The 22,479-nt window shown below is 41.3% G+C and overlaps 1 protein-coding gene across 9 annotated transcripts in view; it reads left to right on the top strand.

Moving 5' to 3' along the window:
* The window catches only part of LTBP1 (latent transforming growth factor beta binding protein 1), a 388,182-nt gene that overhangs the window by 208,926 nt on the left and 156,777 nt on the right, over positions 1-22,479 (top strand). For all 9 annotated transcript variants that reach the window (XM_027621433.2, XM_027621430.2, XM_027621432.2 and 6 more), the window contains 2 exons: positions 13,834-13,936; positions 18,249-18,320. In XM_027621433.2, the coding sequence (XP_027477234.2) occupies positions 13,834-13,936; positions 18,249-18,320 (175 nt within the window). The remainder of the gene's footprint in view (positions 1-13,833; positions 13,937-18,248; positions 18,321-22,479) is intronic.

Here is a 22,479-nt window from a genome sequence, read left to right on the forward strand (position 1 = left end):
TTCATCTTCTTGCAGACGTACTGCCGGGCAGTGACTGGGGAAGGCTGGGCCAGGGCTACCAGACATCTGCCTTCTCTGTGAGCAGAGAGCCCCACTGGGTGTGCTGATTGCATTTACTGAAGTTTGGCCTCCTTCGGGTGGAATAAGTCATTAACACCAGGCACTTCCTATGACATCTGGGTTTTTCTTCAGTATCCCACTCAAATAGTCCTTTGGCATAATCTAAGAAATATTTAATTGAGTGTTAGTGAGTCTGGTTGTCTCCAGTGGCTCTAAAATGGCCACCCTTGCCAAAGCTTACCTGTGTCAACAGCAGAGGTATCACTGAACGTGTTCCACACATATCAGTGATGGGAGCCTGGAGCTCTCCAGCAGTGGCTGGTCTTGTTCCAGCAGCCTCGGCCAGACCTCCTTCGTGCAGGGCCCCTCTTCCTTCGAGTTGAAAAGATCCGTAAAGACGGGGATAAGATCCAAAGGGAGAAAGAGCTGCATGAAAGGGAGAATGTCTGCATGTCACTGGGCTTCTGCCAGGGGCAGGGAGAACTGCTAGTTTGACTTGGATTGAATGTGGGACTGAGACATTAGGATAATCAAAATATAGATTCTTAGACCTGAAGTAGAGTCCTTCAGAGAATGGATGATGCCCCAGACATTACCCTTCCTACTGCCTAATACCATTCTTCACCCAGGCCAGTGTCTTCTGGGCGCCTACCAGTGTCCAGAAGTGTTCACTCCTTTGAGTGTTCACACCGCTTGACCTGTTTCATAGACACATTTACACTTCCTGGGTCCTCCTCAAGCCCCCACTCTCAGATGATTTTCATTTTATTGGCAATGAAAGTGCCTTTATCATGACATGGAATATCAAATTTCCATGTTTTATACCTCTAGGCTCACTAAAATAATATATCCTATTAATAATTAGACTCCCATGTTTGCTGAGCAACAGGCATTGAAATGAATTATGGGGCAGTTGAGAATGGAAGCATGTTAGGTCAGTTCAGATACTGGCAACGTGGCGTGATTTTGTGGTCATGATATTTGACGATGACAATTCTGAGTAGGTTGGAAGTAGTTTTAAGGGACCAAGGCTTGAGTTGCTGGTTGATTTGGGCTCTGTACATTACAAAAATGTTTAAGGAGTCGCAGCTCATAGTCTGTTGGTTCTTGGCTTTGTCTACATGATCCCTTAGAATTGAGATTTGCTAAAACAAAGTGGAATCATCTGGTTTACTTAAAAAAAAAATTGAAATAAACCTCAGTCCTCTGGAATCTGACCCATAAATTTGTGGAGAACAAAGCAACATTGCCCTGTGTTGAGAGATTACAGAATGACTCCCCTGCACAGCCCTGCCCCTTCTCCCACAATGATGATAGTACAGGTTTCTTTTTCTTTCTCATCCTTCCATTTTTTTTTCTCCTGTTGTCTCCTTTTATATATCAAAAAAGGTATATATAAGATAGAATATTCTGTCACGTTGAGGTCTTTGCTTAAGGGACTGTGTCTTTATTCTAGTGATGCTGTTGTGCAAACAGACTTGCAATTTCTATTTTGAAGTAGTTGTTTCAGAATCCATTTATGAGCTGCATAAGAAAATTAGTCTGTCTTTGATCTTCTGCAGCTCACTCATTTGCTATAGTCTCAATGGATCGAAGGCTTCCAATGGTCGATTCAGCCTCCAGCAAGCAAGGATTTGCACCATTGAGGATACTTAAAATAGTATGTCTTCAGCCCTGAAGAGAATTCTGAAATCGAGACAGAGGAGCTCTAAATATTTTGAATGAAAACAGCAGTGCTTTCAAGATGACACTTTGAAGAGGTCTGGTTTAGAATGTTCAGGCTTTAATGGAGTTGTTCAGAAAATGGTATGAACGTTCTGGGGCTTAGGGGCAGGCATCCTAGTAAGACAGTGCATTTGTATAAAATTGATAGCTGATAGAGAATGTTGACATTTATGACCTTACTTGACCTTTAAAACACAAGGAAAAGTTGGTATTTTTGTCTCCCATTTACTTATGTGAAACCCGAGGCTCAGAAGTAGGGACTAGCTCTGTTGGGGTTTCCAGGTCCATAGATCTTTCTCTGTTTTGCAAGCTCGCCATATCTCTGGCCCTTGGTTTTGTTCATTTTTCAAATAACTTTGACTGAGAAGACTACCATGGCCTCTTTTAGCCCTGCAGTCCTCTGACTGTGATAATTTTGACATCTTTCTTCTTTTCCACCATGGTCTTACGTGCCACTAAGAGTTACATATGCACAGGATCTGAGGACAGAGCAAACTGCACCAACATCAAATACATCAAGACCTACAATGATCTCCCAAATCCAGCTGACCCAAGAGCCTCCACTCCAGTGCTGGCTCCTCCAAAAAGCCTTCCAATCCTTCAGCGCACGTTCTCTCTCTCCTCCCTGAACTCTTACTGCATTTGGAATCCAATCAGACCATTTTGAATGTAATTATCTTCAAATCGTTGTTTTTGATCCTCTTTTCCCCACAAGACTGTGCTTCTTGTGAGGGCAGGGCCATTTAGGAATTGAGCTTAGTGCTGGGCAGAGAGGAATAGTCAGTAAATACGTTATTAGGTTCAGCTAGGTTGTGTGGTCGTCCTAAATTAACATAACGAAAGCTTGCATTTTGCTGAGAGCTCTGTGCTAGATCTCTGAGCTTCTGGCTCATGGGCTTCCACCATGTTAATGCTTGCTATCTGGAATATGTGGCCTCCTTAATTCCTACAATGGGGAGAAAGAGGTGCTGCAAGGGACACTCTTTTACCTACAACCCTTGTTCAGAATGAGTCACTTGGCCCTGCCTGTCAGGGCTATGGACTCAGTTGTGGCCCTCCCAAAACATATGTTGAAATCTCAAACTCCAACGTGACTTTATTTGGAGATAGAGTCAATAAGGAGGTAATTAAGATTCAGTGAGATTATAAAGGTGGAGCCTTGACATGACAGAATTAGTGTCCTTTTAAGAAGTGATACCCGAGAACTCCTGACTCCAGTTCTCTGCCATATGTGGACACAGCAAGATGGCAGCCTCCTACAGGCCAGGAAGAAGGACCTCACTGGAACTGGCCATGCTCATACATCTTGCCCTTTAAGCCTATAGAGCTATGGGAAAATGGACTTCTGTTATTTAAGCCCCCCAGTCTATGATATTTTCTTAACACCAGTCTGAGCTGACCGATGGTAGTTAGGAAGCCGTCATATGCAGGGAAGCTGGGACAAGTGGTTCTTTGGTGAGCAGTGAATGTTCCTGCCACAAGCGGCAGAGTGTGGTCAAGACAGACCTGGTTTCCTGCTCCCAGGGAACTAAAGAAACCTATTAATATGATTTGTGGCATTTAGTTTTTCTACACTATTTGCAACCAAACCACAGGTAATTATTAGTTTTGAGTTCTGTGTACTTGGATAAGGCACAGAAAACCTGGGAGCGTAACCAGATGAGGCACGTGTTAAAATTTGCACAGTGGTATGAGGCCCAAAATGTTTTTTGTTCCTTGCAGGATCTCTACATAGACAAAAAAGAACCTGAGAAGCACTGAAGCTTAATATAGAAAATTTCCCTCAATACAGTTGTAGAAAGAAGCATTGGGGAAAAGAGGCCTTTATGGTCATCATTTTGGGAGTGATCCGGTTGTCATGGTAATAACAACTATGTCTGTATGCCCCTCTTTATTTCCCCCTCAACACGAGTCTGTCTTTTTAGTTACATCCTTGGTAATGGAACTTTGAATAAATTTCATGTTCTCACCATCGAGTGCTAGGATTTATGATGTGATTTGTGTTGTTTTGCTGCAAGGACAGACTAACGGGAATTATGATGTCAGAATATAATCATGACAATACTTATTCTTTTCACAATGTAAGAATAGCAAGATACATATATCATGACTGTTGAAATGCTCAAATCATGGTAGAGATGGAGAAAATATCCCAAATTTAATTGTTTCTTTAGAAAAGATGTCAAGCAGAATCAGAAGTTTCATGCTTAAGAATTTTTTTTCCCCTTTGTATGTTACTTTTTAAAACCATTTCTGCCTTCGTGTAACTTTTAAAATACCATTTCATAAACTAAAGTAGTTGTCTGGAATTCCTTGAAGCCCATGGTTTGGCTTCAGCAGGCTTTAAACAAATACACTGTCAGAAATCAATGTGGATACGTTTCCAGCAGTTAATGCCCTAGTCACAGTAGATATTTTGTAAAATCAATAGCCTGAAATATCAGAGGATTATGGTTGTATCAGATACCCCAAATGCCTAACATTGTTTTAATTACTCTAATAAAAGAAAGCTGGGTGGATTAAAAAAAAAAAAAAACCTTGCCTATAAAGAATGTTCTGCTCAAGCCAAAGCAAATTTTTTACAAGTTCTTTTAGAAAATCTGGAAGTATTTAAGCGTTTTCCTCTTCTTATGAGACAATGCCTGTTACGCCGCCAGTGCTCTATAGTACAGTATAGTCCTTTTAGGACAAGTTGATCAAATATGTTGCTCTAGTTGCATTAATGATAGGCTTAGATATTTGGACCCTCTTTCTTACTGGCACATAGAAATAAACATATTTAATGTTCTAGTGCATGGACACTGAAGAGCTCTCCTGAGGTCTTCCCAGTTTAGTTTGGGGCCATGGTTGGTCCAGAGGCTACAGGAACTCCGTTTTGCTTGGAAGATGGGCAGAAGTCACTTTGCCGGAGTGGAGATGTGCTTATATCATAGTGAAAAAGATTGATGATAGGAATAAAGAAGAGCTGTGACAGAAGTTTGGATGAATCCACCCCATTATATACAGTTAGAACTTTCCCCGTAAGGGACCTCATTCTGGTTTTCACAAAAAGAAGTCCAGGATTTCCAAAAAAGGGATTCACATTCCTCAACCAAATTTAGAGTACTGAGGGTATAGCTTCTGTTTGCCAGAAAACCTCAGTTTTGTGCCAGAATGTTGGAATAAGATCTTCTAGCTCTGGATGGAGATGAACATCTCAACTGCATAGGTGGGATAATTTACGGGACACCCATGCAGTATGGGTTGATCAGTCATAATGTGACTTTATAATGGGTCACAGCTGAAGATATGCAAAATCTGCATCTCCAGAATAATTTCTGATACTTTGCCTCTTGATAATCATAATGCAATTCATTATAATTACTCTAATCTAGAAAATAGCTGTTTAAGAGCTGAGACTATTTTCAGGAAGACAGAGCTGCCTTTTTTTGTGAATACTGGCTATCAGGAAAGGAGTGAGCATGAAGTAGGGTCAAGAAAGAGGAGACCCATCCTGATTATCACTGATCACACTGATCTAGGCCAGGGTGTGATGTTAGGACTGGTGAATAGGCGGCATCATGTAATGTCCTGTATCCATCTGGCCAGACGGGATGTTTAAGGAACAATGACCTTCATAGGATTTCCCTGACACGGCAAACCATTCCACTCTTAGCTCCCTGGTTATTCTCTACCTCTGCACGGGAGCCTTTCTAAAATCATAGAATGTAGGCACATCATTGAGGATTAGCATCCTTAAAGCTTTGTTGATGAGGAAGCTAAAGTCCAGAGAAGTGAATTAGTTTGCTTCACGTCTGGTATTGACTTTGCGGTTGGTGAGGACTAGAACTGAGCTTTGTGGTTCCTACTTCAGTGTTCTTTGTACTATTTTATCCTGGCTCTTAGGCCATCTCTTTTGGACATGGAGTATTCACAAGAAACCATTGCTATCTGTATACATTGGCTCAGGCTGCCATAACAAAATACCATAGTCTGGGTAGCTTACACAACCAAAACTTACTTTCTTACAGTGGGGGAGACTGGAAGTCAGATAGAGATGCTCACAGATTCAGTTCCTGGTGGGGCTGTTTTCCTGGTGTCCAGACACCCACCTTCTTGATGTGCTCATGTGGTAGAGAGAGAGGGAATCTGTGCTCTGTCTTCATTCCCCTCCTTCTAAGGACACTAATCCCATCATGGCGGCTCCGCTCTCATGACTTCATTTAAGCCTAATTACTTCCCCTATAGAGAACAGACTGAGGGTTGATAGAGGGGAAGTGGGCGGGGGATGGTGTCAATGGGCGATGGATATTAAGGAGGGCACTAAATGCCACTTATGATGGGCACTGTTATATGTAAGTGATGAGTCGCTAAATTCTACTCCTGAAACCAGTATTCCACTGTATGTTAACTAACTAGAATTTAAATAAAAATTTGAAACAAAATTAATTAAAAAGAAGTAAGTTAGGCATAGTAAGAGATTAGCAATTTTAACAATATACTGTAATAAAAGTTATATGAATATGGAAAAAAAATAAAAATAAACCTAATTACTTCCCAAAGGCCCCACCTCCCTATGTTATCACATTAGAGCTCAGGGTTTCAGCATAGAGATTTGGGGGATGAGGCACATATTCAGTGTATAACACCAGCTGAACCTAGAAGGACAGATATATTTCTGGGACCTGTTTTAGTGAGTTCCATGTTCCGCAGTGTTTTATGACTAAGCCCTGGGTGCTTGTAGGAAAGAGGTGCAGAGTGGGCTCTGCTATTATGGCTTCATGGTCTTGATCTTTTGGCACCAAGACATGATGGGTGACCAAAAGGATCTGGATGTCCCCAAAGTGAAATTTGCTACTTGGGGAACATTGATATTAACTGGTTGAATTATGTAATTCAGTGACATCATGTTGTGTTTCTTGAGGAGAATTAAAATGAAACCCATACAGTTAGAAATCTTCCATAGCATTTATTCTTTGAGCATTTATTTTTTCACTAGCCAGAGCACTTTTGTGAAAACCTGAACATTTTTAGCAAAATTGTAATGTCTTTTTTGTTTCACATTTCTTTTTTTTAAAGATTTTATTTATTTATTTGACAGAGAGAGAGACAGACAGTAAGAGAGGGAACACAAGCAGGGGGAGTGGGAGAGGGAGAAGCAGGCCTCCCGCGGAGCAGGGAGCCTGACTCGGGGCTCGATCCCAGGTCGCTGGGATCATGACCTGAGCCGAAGGCAGACGCTTAACGACTGAGCCACCCAGGCACCCCTTCTTTTCACATTTCTTTATCTAAATGATTTTTATATCTCTTTTCTTGATACATTGAATCTGGGACATTGTATACTGAATAATCGTTAGGTTACTTAGTCCTTTGTTAAATCAACCCTGGTTTCCAGGTGAGGGTCCTGGAGAAAGGGATCTAACACTGTGAGCCTAGTGCATGCCGGCCATCTGTCTCATAGGTATTGTCTCAGTCCTCTTGAGAGCTCTGTGAAAATGGGCATTTTTAGTTATGTTTTATAGAGGAGAGTATAGGCAATGAGAGGTTGAGAGTTTTGCCCGTGATAATAATATATGTGGTAACTGGTCAAGTCAGCCAACACCGACTCGTGTTGGTCCAACATCAAAAGGTGTGCTCTTACCATTTACTCTGTTATGGATCATCATTATACTACTTCTCACTTGGTCCACAGGGACTGTGATTGTGTGGAAAGGTCAATTTCACCTTCAGAGAGAACCAGTTCTAACGGACACAGAGATGCCTGGGTGTGTGCTTTGTGGGGGATAGCATTTGTTGGGGAAAGAGCTCGTTTTGTGCTGAACTTAAAAACTCCCTTGTGGGGCACCTGGGTGGCTCAGTTGGTTGAGCGTCTGCCTTTGGCTCAAGTCATGATCCTGGAGTGCCTGGATGGGGCCCTGCATCAGGCTCCCTGCTCAGCGGGGAGTCTGCTTCTCCCTCTGCCCCTCACCCCGCTCATGGGCACATGCACGAGATCTCTCTCTCTCACATAAATAAATAAAATCTTTTTAAAAAATAAAACCTCCCTTGTGCTCTTTCCCTGAGGAGAAGTATTGCTACTAGTCCTTTCATAATTATCCAATTTTGGTTTTTTTTTTGGTCCTCTGATAACCTTTCATGTTGACTTTAAATGTAATTCCTTCCCCCATGAACAATATACTCTATGCTGATAATTCCTTTTTACTCTTGAGGGGAAGTTGCAGATGTAGAAAACTATACTTATACAAAAACAGTTTTTTCCTTCTCTTTCTCCTCCTCTTTATCAATATTTCTGTGTTTGCCATTGCTTCAAAGATGCCAGATATTTCCCTGGAAGCAATCCAGAACTTCTTGCTTTGGGAAAAGGAACTATCTCCTGATTAATTTTGGTACCTAACCACAAACTGAATCCCAAATTTGGAAAATTCTCCATGGCTCAGCTCTGCTTAATTCTCTGACTTTCCCCACCCACTCTCTCTGTTCCTCTGTCTTTGGCCTGCCTTCCTCCACCCTTCCCCTCCCACCCACCTGCCCCTGGGTCCTCTCCCAGTTGGTGGTCAGTCTTGGGCTTAGCTAGAGCTGCTCCATCTCTTTGGAATCTGTCTCTCCAGTCCAGCGGTTGAGTCACTGTCTTGTTTCAGCTCTTGCCTAAACACAGTCCTGCATACTCTTGCAAGAGTTGCAGTGAGTCAGCCTTCTCTGTTCTTTCATGTTTTACTTTAGTGCATTTAAAAAATCTGTATCACTTCAACATTTTAAGTTGTATTTGTTTTTTTGGCTCCAGTGCCTTATCCTCTTCGGGAAAACATTTTTTTATTTAAACTCAGTATTTTATGCTTTATTGTAGAATGGTTCCTGATCACAAAGTAAAACGAGTTCTGTACGTGTGATAAAGGATAATTCCCAAGAGTATTTTGATATTGTCATTTTAAAATGTATTAAATAGGAAAACTAAATAGTAGGTCCTTGACATGGTGGCCATCTCCATTGAGTGGCCCTTTTACTCGTGGAATATCTGAACCATTTTAATAAATGTATGCCAGGAAGCTAACAGATAGCCAGCTCTTGAACATTTTCTAGGTCGTACTCAACATGGGACACCAGCTGAGAGGGCAGACAAGGATTCAGCCCATGCTCTGTTTACTGAATGCTATGTGCTGATGCACAACACATCTTAAGAGTCACTTTTTTCCAGTCCCTGCACAGGGGCTGAAGGGATAGGGCAGCCCTTCTCAGACACATATCATTTAATCTCGCCACAATCCTTTGCTGTTGGGATTATTGTCCCATTGTCCCATTATTAGCCCAGAGAGTCTGGACAGTCTGGTGAACATCTCACTGCTCTTGAGAGAGAGTGGGGATTTAGATCCAGGTTTGCTAATTATAATCCAGCACCCTCTTCTTTTACCCACGACTGGATCTTCCTTCCCCAGATCCTGTCAAAACACAGCAAACACTCTTAGAATGAGGGTGCTGTAGGTACTAGTAATTTTAAGGCATGAAAATTCAATCTTAGGAAGCCATACTCCGATATTTATCACAACCTCCTCAAATTACCATTCATCTCTGGAGCATCTCCAGTGGTGAGTTTTTAACTGACAAAAATGACAGGCCTTGGTTGCCAAATGATAAGTTTTGAACTATCATTCCTGCTCGTGTATTTATAGGGAGATCTAAAAACAACAGCAATCACAGCTTAACTCTGAGTTTCAGGAAAGTGCCATGGTAGTACCTTAAAACTGAGGTTGCAGTCTGAAGTTTTCTCAACCAGGTCAAGATTTAGAAAAGTACATTATTCCACAATCTGTTTATTCTTAACAGTTACTTTAAAAATTAAAGGTTTTCGTGCTATCGCGTGTGATAATTTTGTGTTATAAAAGGTAAAACACAGCTATTCATGGAGCAATTGTAACAATTCTTGAATAGCTTTACCTTTGGAGGCATAGTGCTGACACAGGAAGGGAGGAAAGGTCGCTGAATTATTTTCTTGCACTCAGTCTTCGAAGACTCATGGCCAGTGCACTGGTGGATTGGGGATGGGAGTAGCTCTTTGTTTTTCTCTTTTCTGTCTAGTTTACATAAGTCCTGTAGGAGGAAGCTCAGCCTGGGGTGAGCATCTCTGGAGAGACTGATGTGAGGAAGGAAGGAAGACTTTAAAAAAGATGGTTAGGAGTGCATCTACCCAGACACAGTCCTGGACGCAGATGTGAGAGCAACAGAGGTTCTTCAGGTTGGCTCCGGTGTCTCGTAATTTGCCTTTTCTAAACCAAGTACTGTGACCTATCAGTAGGTATTGAACACAGAACCCCAGACCTGGCAGAAACCATAGAACTCACCCACTTCATATCCTGGACATTCCTGCCGGGTGGTCCTCCAGCTTCCGCTCCCAGTGAAGATGTCAGCATCTTCCATTGCTGAGGAGCATTCACTGTCAAAAAGGTTTCCTGCTGGTTGACATAAGTCCTCTCTTCCTTTGATTTGTGGCCTTTGGTCCTGCTCATCCCTTTATCACGCACCTGGCTTCGGCCAACAGCCTTGCTTAACATATCTCAACTCCGCCATCATGGTCATACCATGAAGAGAAGGAGAGTCTCGCCTCTCCTTTCTTTGCTTGTCGCTCACAGGACCTGGTTACCAGAACCAGCGCTGTTCTGCTTGCTGCTCTAGGTGGGTCGTGCTTTCGCCGAACCTAGCATGGACGTGTGGAGTGACAGTGTCCCCGGTGTGCAGCCCAAGGGTGGGTGAGCTTTCTGAGGAGCTCCAGCACAACGCTCATTTGACGGGATAGATTTTTCTTTCTGGCTTGAGATAGCTAAATATTGGTTGTAAATTTTTTAGTACATTTCTTCTGGATGGCTTATACATAAGAGATGCCTTGAAATGAGAGACAGGCTTTCTCTGAAAATGTGGTGAATGAGTCACATAGGAGAAATTCCATTTGTGTTTTCAACTTGTCAAAAATCACCTCAATCTGGGCATAAAAATGCAGTTGGGCAGAGCCCGTTTTGGGTCCTTGGGATGGTGTCTCCTGAAGAAGCAGAATCCACTAGTCGTAGAGAAGGGCATTCTGAAGGCTAACTCCTCCTGTTCTTCGTGATTCTCCCCAAAGTGACCTTGAGTGTGGAGGAGAAAAGATCCTCTTGCCCCTTCTTTTTCCTCTGGCTACTTCCTACATCCACGTCAGATCTCATGGTGGGGGGTGTAATCTCTTGTGTGAGAGCCTGCCTGTGGCCACAAAGATCTCTCAGCCTTTCCTGGCTCGCGTGGAAGCCTCTTCATAATTAACTACCTCAAGGGGCATGTGTGAGACTTTGCGCCTTGTTATAAGCCTGACTTCATCCCCTCGCAGCCTATTGTTATCTTGTGCAGGCCCAATTTTGAGAAGAACACACAGTTTCGTGGTACCACCTACACCGTCATTTATTTAATCGATTTGGATGGTTTGTGCTGCTCTTGGCCTTGGACCTGCAAAAACAAAGCCATGGGATAAAGCAGCCCGAATCCTGTAATGAAAATCTTGTACCTTTTCTGAGGCCTGGTAGAGAGAGATGATTTATTTTTACCCTACCAAATAAAACATTCTAGGAATCTGAGGTGAAAATTGGATTTTAACTGCTACTAAAATTTTGAGCATATAAAATCAGCAAGTGTTGAAAGTTTTACTTGATGAAGAGAAGAACCTGAAGAGTCTGGTACAAGAATGATCTACATCTGAGGTACACTGGTGTCTTGTTAAAACTGGAAATAAACAGGAGGCACCCTGGCAGCAGAATGCAGCAGTGGAGACAGACCTCTGTGTTCTCAGCATCATCGCTGGTTTCCAGTCTTAGACCTGTAGCACAGTTCTCTCTTCCTTCTTCCTGCTTCCTCTTTCAGATGTAAGCCTTCTGTGACTGAGCCGAAGGAGTCCGGGAACGACCTGAACCCAGCCACTGCATGCTTTTCTTCTGTCAGGTTCTTATTTGTTGGTGTGTTCACTTTCCTCCCCGTCTCCCTGCCTCTCCCCCCCACCCCCCAAACCCCCATCATTTACTGTCTTCGAGAGTAGACAGTTTTGACACAACATCCTGTCAAAATCTTACGAAAAAAACACAAAAACCTAAGGACTTCAGAACTAGGTGGAACTAAACCTTCATGAACTGTGCTGGGTCTTTTCTGGCTTTGTTTTACGATTTCGGACCTGTAGTCACTTAGAGCCTCCCTCAGAATGCTGTCTGCCTGGACCCGGAGGCCTGCCAGGTGCCTGGCATCCCCTGCCCTTCTAAGGGTCACCACCTGCCCAGACTCTGTCACCGTGTTGCACTCACTAGCCTGGGTGCGTTTGCTACCTTTTCCTGGTTTTCACAGAGCCACTGCTTGTCTGGATGGACTGCAGCTGGGTTGTTTCTTAGTTCCTTGGATTGTTTGTTCCTTCCTTCGTTCACAATTTATTGAGCATGGGCACTGTGTATTGGGATATAAAGATACACAAGATACATCTGCATTTAATTAAAAAGCGTAGCGGAGGCGGTGGATCTGTGTAGTGTGGGGAAGAGAAAGGAGGAGCTCACTGAAGCTGAGGAGACAGGAGGCTACGCCATGACGGCCTTTCAGAGCTGGAGTTCACCGGGTAAAGTTTCTCCAGGCAAAGGGAAAAGGAGGGGTGGGTATGGGGCTCAGCAGAGGAAGGAGACAGCTCTCGGAAAGACATTTGTTCAGAAAATAAACAGTCTTAGTGTGCCCGAAGGCTAGATGTAGAGAGGTGGAGGGGGGCAGAGGGAAAGTCATCTGCTCTGAGGCAGGGTAGGGAGAACCCTGTATATCATCCCAGGGAGTTTGCCGTCTTCAGACTGTGGGAATCATGGAAGGTTTTTAATTGGTTGAGTGATGTCATCAGATTCGTCTTTGGAAAGATGACACTGGAAACTGTTTGGAGGACTTTTCAGAGGTTGAGACAGAGAAAGGCAGAGTGACCCTTCAGGTGTGGAGTCTGGGCTTAGCCGACAAAAGTATCGGTGGAGAGCCACGTGGCTTTTCTTGCACGGGTGGCCTCAGGATGGGTACACAGAGTAAGACCTGTTTGCCTAGGCCCTTCCTGACCTCATTGGGTTAGTCTGATTGCAGGCCCCTTCCTCTCAACCTCTTCAGACCTCCCATGGTTTACCAGGAGAGGAGATGGGTCTTTATATTTGACAACTGTAAGCCCCATTCTTCTCCCTGCTAGCCTTTGCTTAACCCTGCCAGCCCCTTCCTAACTTGGCTGACCTCCCTGGCTCAGACCACGTGGCTATGTGGGGCTTTCATCTCTGCCAAAGCTGATCTGGTGGAGCCAGTGATCGTTTCCTGTCCTGCCCTCTCCTGTCCTGTTCCTGCCAAGGCCTTGGTGGTTATAGGAAGACCAAACGCCTCTTGTAGATGGGACCTGGGCCACTTTCTCAAGGTTGACACACCTGCCCCCATACCCTTACAGTTCTGTTCCCTGATGATCCACAGCAGAGCTTCCAGCAGTTACACTAAATTTTAAAAGTTTATGTTGAACTTTTGAGTTGAGATTTTTTTCAAAGGTTTTATTTATTTATTTGACAGAGAGAGAGAGAGAGAGAGATAGTGAGAGCAGGAACACAAGCAGGGGGAGTGGGAGAGGGAGAAGCAGGCTTCCTGCCGAGCAGGGAGCCTGATGCTGGGCTCGATCCCAGCACCCCAGGATCATGACCTGAGCCGAAGGCAAAAGCTTATCGACTGAGCCACCCAGGCGCCCCAAGTTGAGATTCTTCTTAAGGGGAAAAAAAAAAACAGAGGAGGGGGGCATTGGAAGCGTACGTTTTATGAAGTGCTCTGAGCCGGTGACAGATTTTTTAAGACTCTCAACATGCCAAGAAGTTCTTAGAAATATGCTTGTTCATTAGTGTCGTATTGATTCAGTTCTGGTGTTTTGTTTCAAAGTTTGAGGGTTTTTTTTTTTTTTTCATCCCTCTCTAATTGTGTCGATAACAAGGGAACTGTTTTGTAATGTGACCGGGAAGCCCAGCAGCGCTCTAGGGCTGGGCATCTCGCACTCAATTAACCTTCCTATTTCACATCTCATCACTGCAGTGTGGCAAGGCGCTCCCCGGCCTTTCAAAGCAGGAGGACTGCTGTGGAACTGTGGGTACCTCCTGGGGCTTTAACAAATGCCAGAAATGCCCCAAGAAGCCGTGTAAGTGATGTTTCATCATTCATTTGAATGTCAATGTAGCATATCTGTTGCCTTATGATCACTGTTTTAATGTGGAGATAGCATTAGACTTTCAAAGAACTCTTACTGAATTCTAGAACATAGTGCTAAAATTGGCATTTCCAGAAACCTTGCTAAGAAAGATTTCCTGTCGATTCCATGTTTTAATAAGCAGTTCTCAATTGCCTTCTCCAGTTATTTTTAAAAGATGTTTTAAGAAGGCAGTACACTAAACTAGGTTCTTTTTCCTTTAGGTGAAGAGAAAATAAAATGTCTTTAAAAATGGTAAATGTTTCGAAAACTGATAAAAAGTTAGTGAAGCTGTTATTTCTTAGGTTAAATTCCTTAAATGAAATTTTTATTAATAGCCACAATAGAAGTTTGTTATACTGTAAGTTTTCAGATTTCACTTAAAAAAAAAAAAGGCTAAAATGGAGAAATGATTGGTTGCTGACCTCTAAAAATAAATCTACAGTCACTAGGATACAGTACTTTCGCCTTTTCAGTCAACACTTTTAATTTTTTTTTTTGAGATTTGTTTATTTATTTGAGGGAGAGAGAGAGAACACTTGCACATGCACTTGCACACACACGTTGGGGGAGGGGCACAAACAGAGGGAGAAGGGGAGAGAGAGAAGAGACTCCCCACTGAGCATGGAGCTGGATCCCAGAACCCTGAGATCATGACCTGTGCTGAAACCATGATTCGGACTCTAAACTGACTGAGCCGCCCAGGTGCCCCAGTCACCACATTTTTGGTACCATCACAGTTCTCAGTGACTTGAATCTATACCGATACATGTTTTGGTTAGTGTATAAATTCTGGTTTTTAGGACCTCATGATTGCGTAAATCCAGATTTGTGAGTCTCTGTTACTTTTTCCCCAATTATAGTTAACATTTTTAGTTTTTGAATGTAGCATTAACTCCAGCGGATTCCTAATAGAGATGTTTTAGAAAAACAGAGGTAACTTGATTCCCAAAAAAGCAAGTGATATTTTCCTTAGTCATCTTCCTTTGCCTTATATAGCTGAAGATTTTTATAGTAGGTGTTTTACACTTTGTGTTGCAAGGAATTTCTCCTTTGCCTCAATTGGGTAATTTTTATTTTTTCTTCTTAAGTACCTGTTGATTTGATAGTCTCAATTGCCTTTCACACCTCTGTTCAATCTAGAATCTGCCATCTTGGAATCACTGCTCCAAAGCTTTGTTTTATGTACTATTGTTCTGCCATCATAGTAATTTGCTGTCAATAATTGTCTCTCATTTGGACTTCCTTATCTCTCAAACTTAGGTGTTTTCTAACATGGAACCCTAAAATTACTAAGAAGGCAATTGAGAACTGCTTATTAAAACATGTAATGCCTAAAATTTCATTTATTTTGTTGATACTGCTTCTATTTTTCTCAGAGGACTAATTTGTGAAAACACCCACTAAAATTTCCTGCAACTAGTGAATTCTTCATTTAGGGAAAGATCACATAAATGAAGACCTTCATTACTGAGAATGTCCCCTGTGGACTTTTTACGCTGATTCAATAATGACTGGTAATTTGGATTTCCAGTAAGTGGGTTGAGTGTTATAGTCCCTCCTCACTGAAAGATCCATGTGCCTAAAATGATTCTGGCAACCTGACCAAAGGGATATCCAGGAGAGATTTGATATGATTTAAAGAGCCTGGAGTTTGGAGCTAGACAGACCTGAGTTTGACTCCCAGCTTAGTCATTTGCTGTTGAGTCATATGTATCATGAAACAAGAGTCTATATCTAAAATGTTGAAAAAGCAAAGCTTTTCTTTTCTTTCTCTTTTAATGGCCTATCCCTCATATACTCTCTCAGTTTGTCTGTAGGAATATTGTGGAGGGGACAGTATGTTTCCCACCTCTAAGTCTCAGGACTGCAGAAGGAGAAGTCCAGTTCTTCCAACATTATTCTGGGGCCAAGTTCATGTTCTCTAAATACTTGTTCCATCTTTTCTCTTATCTTACGTCTTTTTCTTATCCCTCCTTCTTTCTGTGTTTTTTGCTTAACTGCTTCCCTTTCCTCCATTTTCTCAATCCCAAAGTTGAAAGAGAGGGACAGGAGTTAGGGGTAAAGAGAATCCTAGATTCTTCTTGTTGTTTTTTAATCCCTAACCTCTACTCCCGACCTTCTGTTGTTTTTATTTAGAATTGTGTTTTCTGAGCATAACTAAATTCACTGCTTTAAATGGTTTTGTTAATTCTATGTTTTAGTGCTAGTAATAATTTAAGGAGAATGTGAAAGCACGAAGTTGCTATCACTTTTGACTAAATGCTGACGAAAATAAATTCATGTTGGCTCATATAAGGTATAAAATTGAAGCGATTGATTTCATTTCAGGAAGGGCAATGTGGATTATGACTGAAGTAAACTATTAACATCTTGACATTTACTTTGTTTGTGCTGTCCTAAGTGACTCACTCCCAAGAAACACACTCAGGGTCACATTCTTCCTGTGTCATTTAGAAACTTTCCTTTCCTTGGTTGGTACTACTCTCTAAATCATATTCTTTTTGGAAGAGAGCAGACTTTCCTTGGCTTTATATGCTATGGTTTTGTGTTCCATGCCTTTTTTTTTTTTTTTAATTTTCACTTGAAGTAGTTCAAACTTCAGTTTTCAAATGGCTTTTATTTAATGTTTGAAGTTTTTGTTTAGCCACATACGGAAAGACCTTTCACTGTTGATCAGTTTTAACTGTGAAAACTTAATTTTAAATCTGCAAATGATTTCATTAAATACTCCGTAATCTATTAAAAATGTACTTAGCATGAACAAGTCACTGGTCCTTTAAAAGTTTTTAGAAGAAAATTAACATCGAGTCCTAAGCTGACGAGGACCTGAAGAGATCATCTGGTCTGACTCTCTGCCTTGAGGTAGATGACTGCTGAAACTTTTTAAACAAGTTATCCTCTCTTTTTCATTTGAACGGTTCACAGAGATCCCAAGATCTTGTAGGCATCCTGCGTCAGAGAGTCTCCATTCTGTGGAAGACTAGTTATGTGGCCAAGGAGCTTGAATGGGGTGACTCCCCACATGTCAATTTCTCCCTTCTTATAACTCACCATTCCAAGACTCCTCACTATAACCTTTTCCTAGAATTCAGAAGGATCTGAAGAGATGGGACATATAGCAAAGAAAGGAAGTGAAGGAGGAAAGGGGAGCATTCCATTAGTGGTGAGAATAAAGAGCATGTGTTGGGGCAAAACAGTTTTATTTTCTGAGAGAAAATTTCCTTTTCATTTTGAATTTTCCCTCTTTACTCTTTGTTCAGGTCTTTTTAGTGGTCTCACCATCCATCCTGTTTTGATTATTGGCCATTTTCTGTTGCTCATGGTCTTCTTAATGAAAGAATACCGTATGGCAGGAAATAAAGACATCTGTCATCTTGTGAGTGGTTTTGTCAGGCACGGTGGTAGGCATTTTGCATAAATTATATCTAAAATCCACAATAGCCCTGACCTGCTCAGTAGTTGTGAATACTTCCATTGTATAGAATTGCCATTTGAAACCCGGAAAGCTTGTCTCCCAGGGTCGCAGAGCTATTGATAGGCAGAGCCAGGATTTGAACTGCTTGGTCCCTGAACTTAAGCCGTATCCATTATGCCAAGAAGTCTCTTGGGTCTCAGTTAAGAGTGCCAGAATCCATGAATAGGGTTTTGTTGGTAATTTGGTAACAGCAGCATTGTATTGGTGAAAATTCTGGGTGATGAATCATACCAATGATCACAGCAGCCCTTCTCCTTGCCTGGCTTCCTCTTTTCATCTCCTATTCTTCTCAGGTTCATAGTAGTAATAATCCCTCATTACCAGCATATGTGAGCCAGTATTTAGGTGAGCATAGAGTTTATTTTTGGAACTGGGCCACTTGTGAGAGTATAATAGAGTGCTCAACCCAGGGCTGTCCCAGGCAGGCCGGGATGTATGTTCACTCCAACTTATAAGAAAATTCAAATTCCTGTAGCCAGTCATTTGGGGAGGAATATATCCTCTGTAATATAAATAATCACTAATTGGAAGAAAATATAAAACAGTCTTACGATTCTTTGGTTTAACGTAATCAAGATTTGCTGACAACTACTTGGGACTCTGTTGCAGAATAGGAAGTATACTGAAGAACAGGGATAATGTGAAAGAAACTGCTATATGTTGAGTTGGGTATCTTAGAAATGAATAAGACAGACCACTGATGACTTCGGAGGCTTAGGTTATCACATTGGTAGTTTAGGACTGTGAGAATTTAAACATGTAACAAAGAATTATTTCTCCTTACAGCTTATCATGGATATAACCAAATGATGGAATGTCTACAAGGTTATAAGCGGGTTAACAACACCTTTTGTCAAGGTAAGATTAACTGAATTCATTGGTGTGGACTTCATTGTTTTGGCTTTTTAGGAATTTGGGTTGTTTGATCATGTTCTGCTCATTAGCCCAATGTGTGAAGGTCTTAACAGTGACTACCTCCTGCTCACTCAATTTAGCTGTAAGGAAATAAAGAGTTCTAGTGTATGGTTACTAGAATTAGTAACATTTAAAATTTCATGGCACTTTTTTTTCCTGAAATTTTTCCTGAAATCCACAGGAGATTAGATTACATAGCAGAGCCCTCTGTGGTCTCCACGCTAGTCACTGCCTATCCATGCGTGAGCGGATGCTTGGGTACAGATGAGTTCACACCTGTACCTAGCAGTACTGCTTCCTTGTTGACACAGGATTGGGTAGGAGAGTTCCTTTTTTTTCCCCCTCTCATCAGAATATTGCTAGCCACCTCGAAGTATGGGGTTTTAAATATCAGGGTGAATACACATTTCCTAGGCAATAGTTAAAGCTATGTAGCTAAATGTGGAATGTCCTAAGCACTTTTGCTCAGTTTATTTTGAACCACGTAGCAGAGTCGAGCAAGCCAAGGGGATCCTCAGAGATCATTTAGCCCAGTGTCTGTACCTTATAGATGAGGATGCTCAAGCCCAGACTTGCTAAGTGACTTCCCTGAGGCTAGAGCGAAGGTTAGAACTCACGTTTACTAATGCCTGGTTTAGTACCCATACATGATAGCAAATTTTGTGTCACTTACTTTGTGGAATGTCCAATTAATGCTCCTAATTTCCCCGGACATGTCTGGGATACAGGTATTATTAGTAACTTGGAAATATGTCTACATTGAAATAAAGAAAGAGCCTTCAAGAATCTTAGTGAACCAAAATCCATGTCAAGAACACAGCGCATGTTTTCTGACTTGTCTGGGGCTCTGTATCCTTGACCAGTATGTGTTTATAGGACAGAGTAGATTAAGGTAATGTTGGAAAATATAGATTAATTCCTATTAAAAGGGCTCATTTCAATGGACTATCTTAATTATCTGAGAATTTTCTCAAGTTGTTCCATATTGCATCTAACTTTTATGACTCGTAGAGCTTTAGCAAACAAAGAATTTTCTTCTGAAATGCACCGAGGTATACCATGTGTTTGAAAAAGTTTTGCCTTAAAATATGATAAGCCCTCTTGTAAAAGAGTATTGGGAAAGTTAGATTTAACTGTTCAAGGAGAGGGCACCCACGACACTTTTTGAGAAACCTCTGTAAACCTTAGTAACATGGGAATAATGGGTTAATCATTATTATCTAGGAACCGGTAGAATTTAAGACATCCTTAAAAGGGTCTGTTAAACGGAGGGAAGATTGAATTAAATGGATGGAAGAAGGAACATGTCAAATGAATGAATGTACATTCTGCAGTGTAAATGAAGTGACTGCTTCACAGATTTGGATAAAAATCTATATGACAAGCCCTAGCCCATTTTTAGAATGTGTTAGTAGAAGTAGAACGAGCAGGGTGTTGGAAGTAACAATCTTGTCCCCTGCCACTCAGACTGAATTTGAGGTTTGGGCATTTGGTGTTCATTGTCTCTTGGCTGATAAGGTCAACAAAGCTTGCAAAGGGCCTGGAAACCTGAGGGTGTTTAGCCCTGGAGAAGTGCAGACTAAAGAGAAATGTAATGGCGGCCATGCAAACATGCCTATAAATGTTTGATTAACTGTCCTACAAAACAAGTCTTTTATGAGTTGCTTCAAAAACCAGTGCATAGAATGGAGTTAAAAGGAAGCATATTTACAATTACAAGCAAACTTTTTGTGTGGAATAGCATTCCCCAACGCTGTACTGAAATGCGTTTGGAAGTACTGAGCTTCCTGCACACGGAGGTGATCCAATAGATCCTTAATAACAGCTAGTCAGGGGTGTTATGGGCAATTTCTGTCCTGTGCAGTACATGAGGTTGGGTGACTCTGTAGGTACATTCCAGTTGTCTGATGCATCGTTACTCTGTTGCCGGGAAAGAGGCTGTGGATGAGAAGAAAGAAATGACATCTTGGTGTGTCCCACAGATTTTAACCCCTAGATAGGAAGCTTCCTGAAATGTGCCCTGTGATGAGGTGTAACTGCCTGCTCCTTAGACTACAGACAGAGGAGAATCCCTAGTTATCCTTCCCCATTGTAAACCTATGTGCCTAAATGTTAGACATTCTCCAGAATGTCATCTTTTCCTAACTGCAAATGAGGAAGAATGTACATTGTTTTTGTGGTTGGGATGGGGTGGGGTGGGCTGGGATGTGGACATTATTAATCCCAATTAAAACCGAGACACAGAGAGAGTAACTTTACCAAGATCACACAGATAATAAGAGGCCCAGCCAGGCTTGAACTCCCAAACCACCTCTGTTTCTGTGTGCCACGTGGCCTCCTTTACGGATTTTGTTTGTATCTGGGAAGTATGACTAATGTAGATACTAGCTCATTAGAACAGAAGACACGCCATCTGTTGTGAGGAGTAATAGAAGTCAAAGCAATTAATAGTAATTTGGTTTTGTGTAATAAGAAAGGATGGTTATCCAATATATTCCTCCTTCTAGCTGCTTCAAGGTTCTACCAGTATTTAAAAATACCATGGTAGAAGTGGAAGTAAAAATTTGCAACTATTGCACTTGCTCTCTCATTTAGCAAAATAGAGTGAAAATCCTTTAAATAGTTGCTTGATTATTGTTGGTGTTCGTTTTGTATTTTGCTTCTCTGGTATGGCTGGTATGGAGTGTCCTTTTGCAAGTTTTGTTCATATTGAGCATATCTTAATGGTTCCATCTTGTTCTTTGCAGTGATGGTCAGTAACACCAAATCCTGGCTTACATTTGTCTCAGGAGGTTATTTGCAGAACAGCGTTATACTTTTTGGCATGGATTCTGGAGTGAAGTATCATAGAAAATTCTATTTCATGGTGCCTCCAAAGGGCACTGCTAAATTACACTACAGAGGAGACTGACTCATAAAATAATATGATTCCGTTCATCATAATCTATTAAAATTACTTTTGAGAGAAGGGCTTAATTTCACTCCCTTTGTGACACTATCGGTCAGCAAAATTAAATAGAACTTTCTCACATTACACATGTACACTCCTTTTTCCGAGAGTGTTGAAGCTTTTGATTTTGTTATCCTAGAGTTTTTCAAAAGGAGCCCATTAACCACTAATTACTTGTGCGTTCCTCATTGTTCTTAGAGTTTAATGTCTTCTCAGTTTACAAAGCACATTTAAAATTAAAGTGATTAATAACTAAAATTACATTATTTCCTTCACCTAAGCGAACTAATGTCCTGAAACAACGTTTGGTAATGTGGGCTCAGTAACAAAGAACCAACTGTGCACAAGTTAATTTGAGGAGCTTTGAAATAATTGCCCTCAAAGTTGGGTCTTTTCTCCTCTCTAGTGGTGCTGCAATTATCTTTTCAAAGGAATGATTTATTACATATACACACATGGAGCTCTAAAACCTGCTCTCACTACCCTTAACATTATGGAATTGTTATAATTTGCTTCATTTATCAAAGCAAACAATACAAGCATATTTCCTAGTGGATCTAGAGCAGCATTTGTCATTTGATTATTGTGCGAAAGTTTGATGTACAGCTAGAGTTAAATGGATTGATACCTCATGAATATGATAATAGGAATGCCTGCTTTCATACTCCTTGACTCTAGAGCTCAGTTCTTTGCTGCATTTTGAGTACTCTCACTTGACCATTACTTTGTCATGAGATAAATGAGCTCTTAAAAATTAGGCATAAATCCAAATTTTAAAAATACATTTGGTTCTGAAATTACTTGGGGACCAGGCTATTTAGGAAAGTCTTTTATTAAAAGCAAATACCTCTTTTGATACATTGAAATCACCCATTTCATGAGCTATAGGGATAAAATCAACCTAGTATTACTTTGTACGTTTTTTAGCATGTGCTGAGGTGCTGTGGGCAATGCCAAAATATGTAAGTGAGAGACGTCTACGCTTTCATAATCCAGTGTATGTATATTCCTTTTTCATAGGTAATCTTGAAAATATTAAAAAATATTCAGTGATCCACACAGATTAATTGGCAGGGCTCTCTTGAGCTACAGACTGAGGATAAGTGATGAATAAGACATCCTTCCTGACCTTGGACTTAGTGTAATTAAATA

Source organism: Zalophus californianus, chromosome 8 (assembly GCF_009762305.2).
Source record: "Zalophus californianus isolate mZalCal1 chromosome 8, mZalCal1.pri.v2, whole genome shotgun sequence".
Classification (NCBI taxonomy): domain Eukaryota; kingdom Metazoa; phylum Chordata; class Mammalia; order Carnivora; family Otariidae; genus Zalophus; species Zalophus californianus.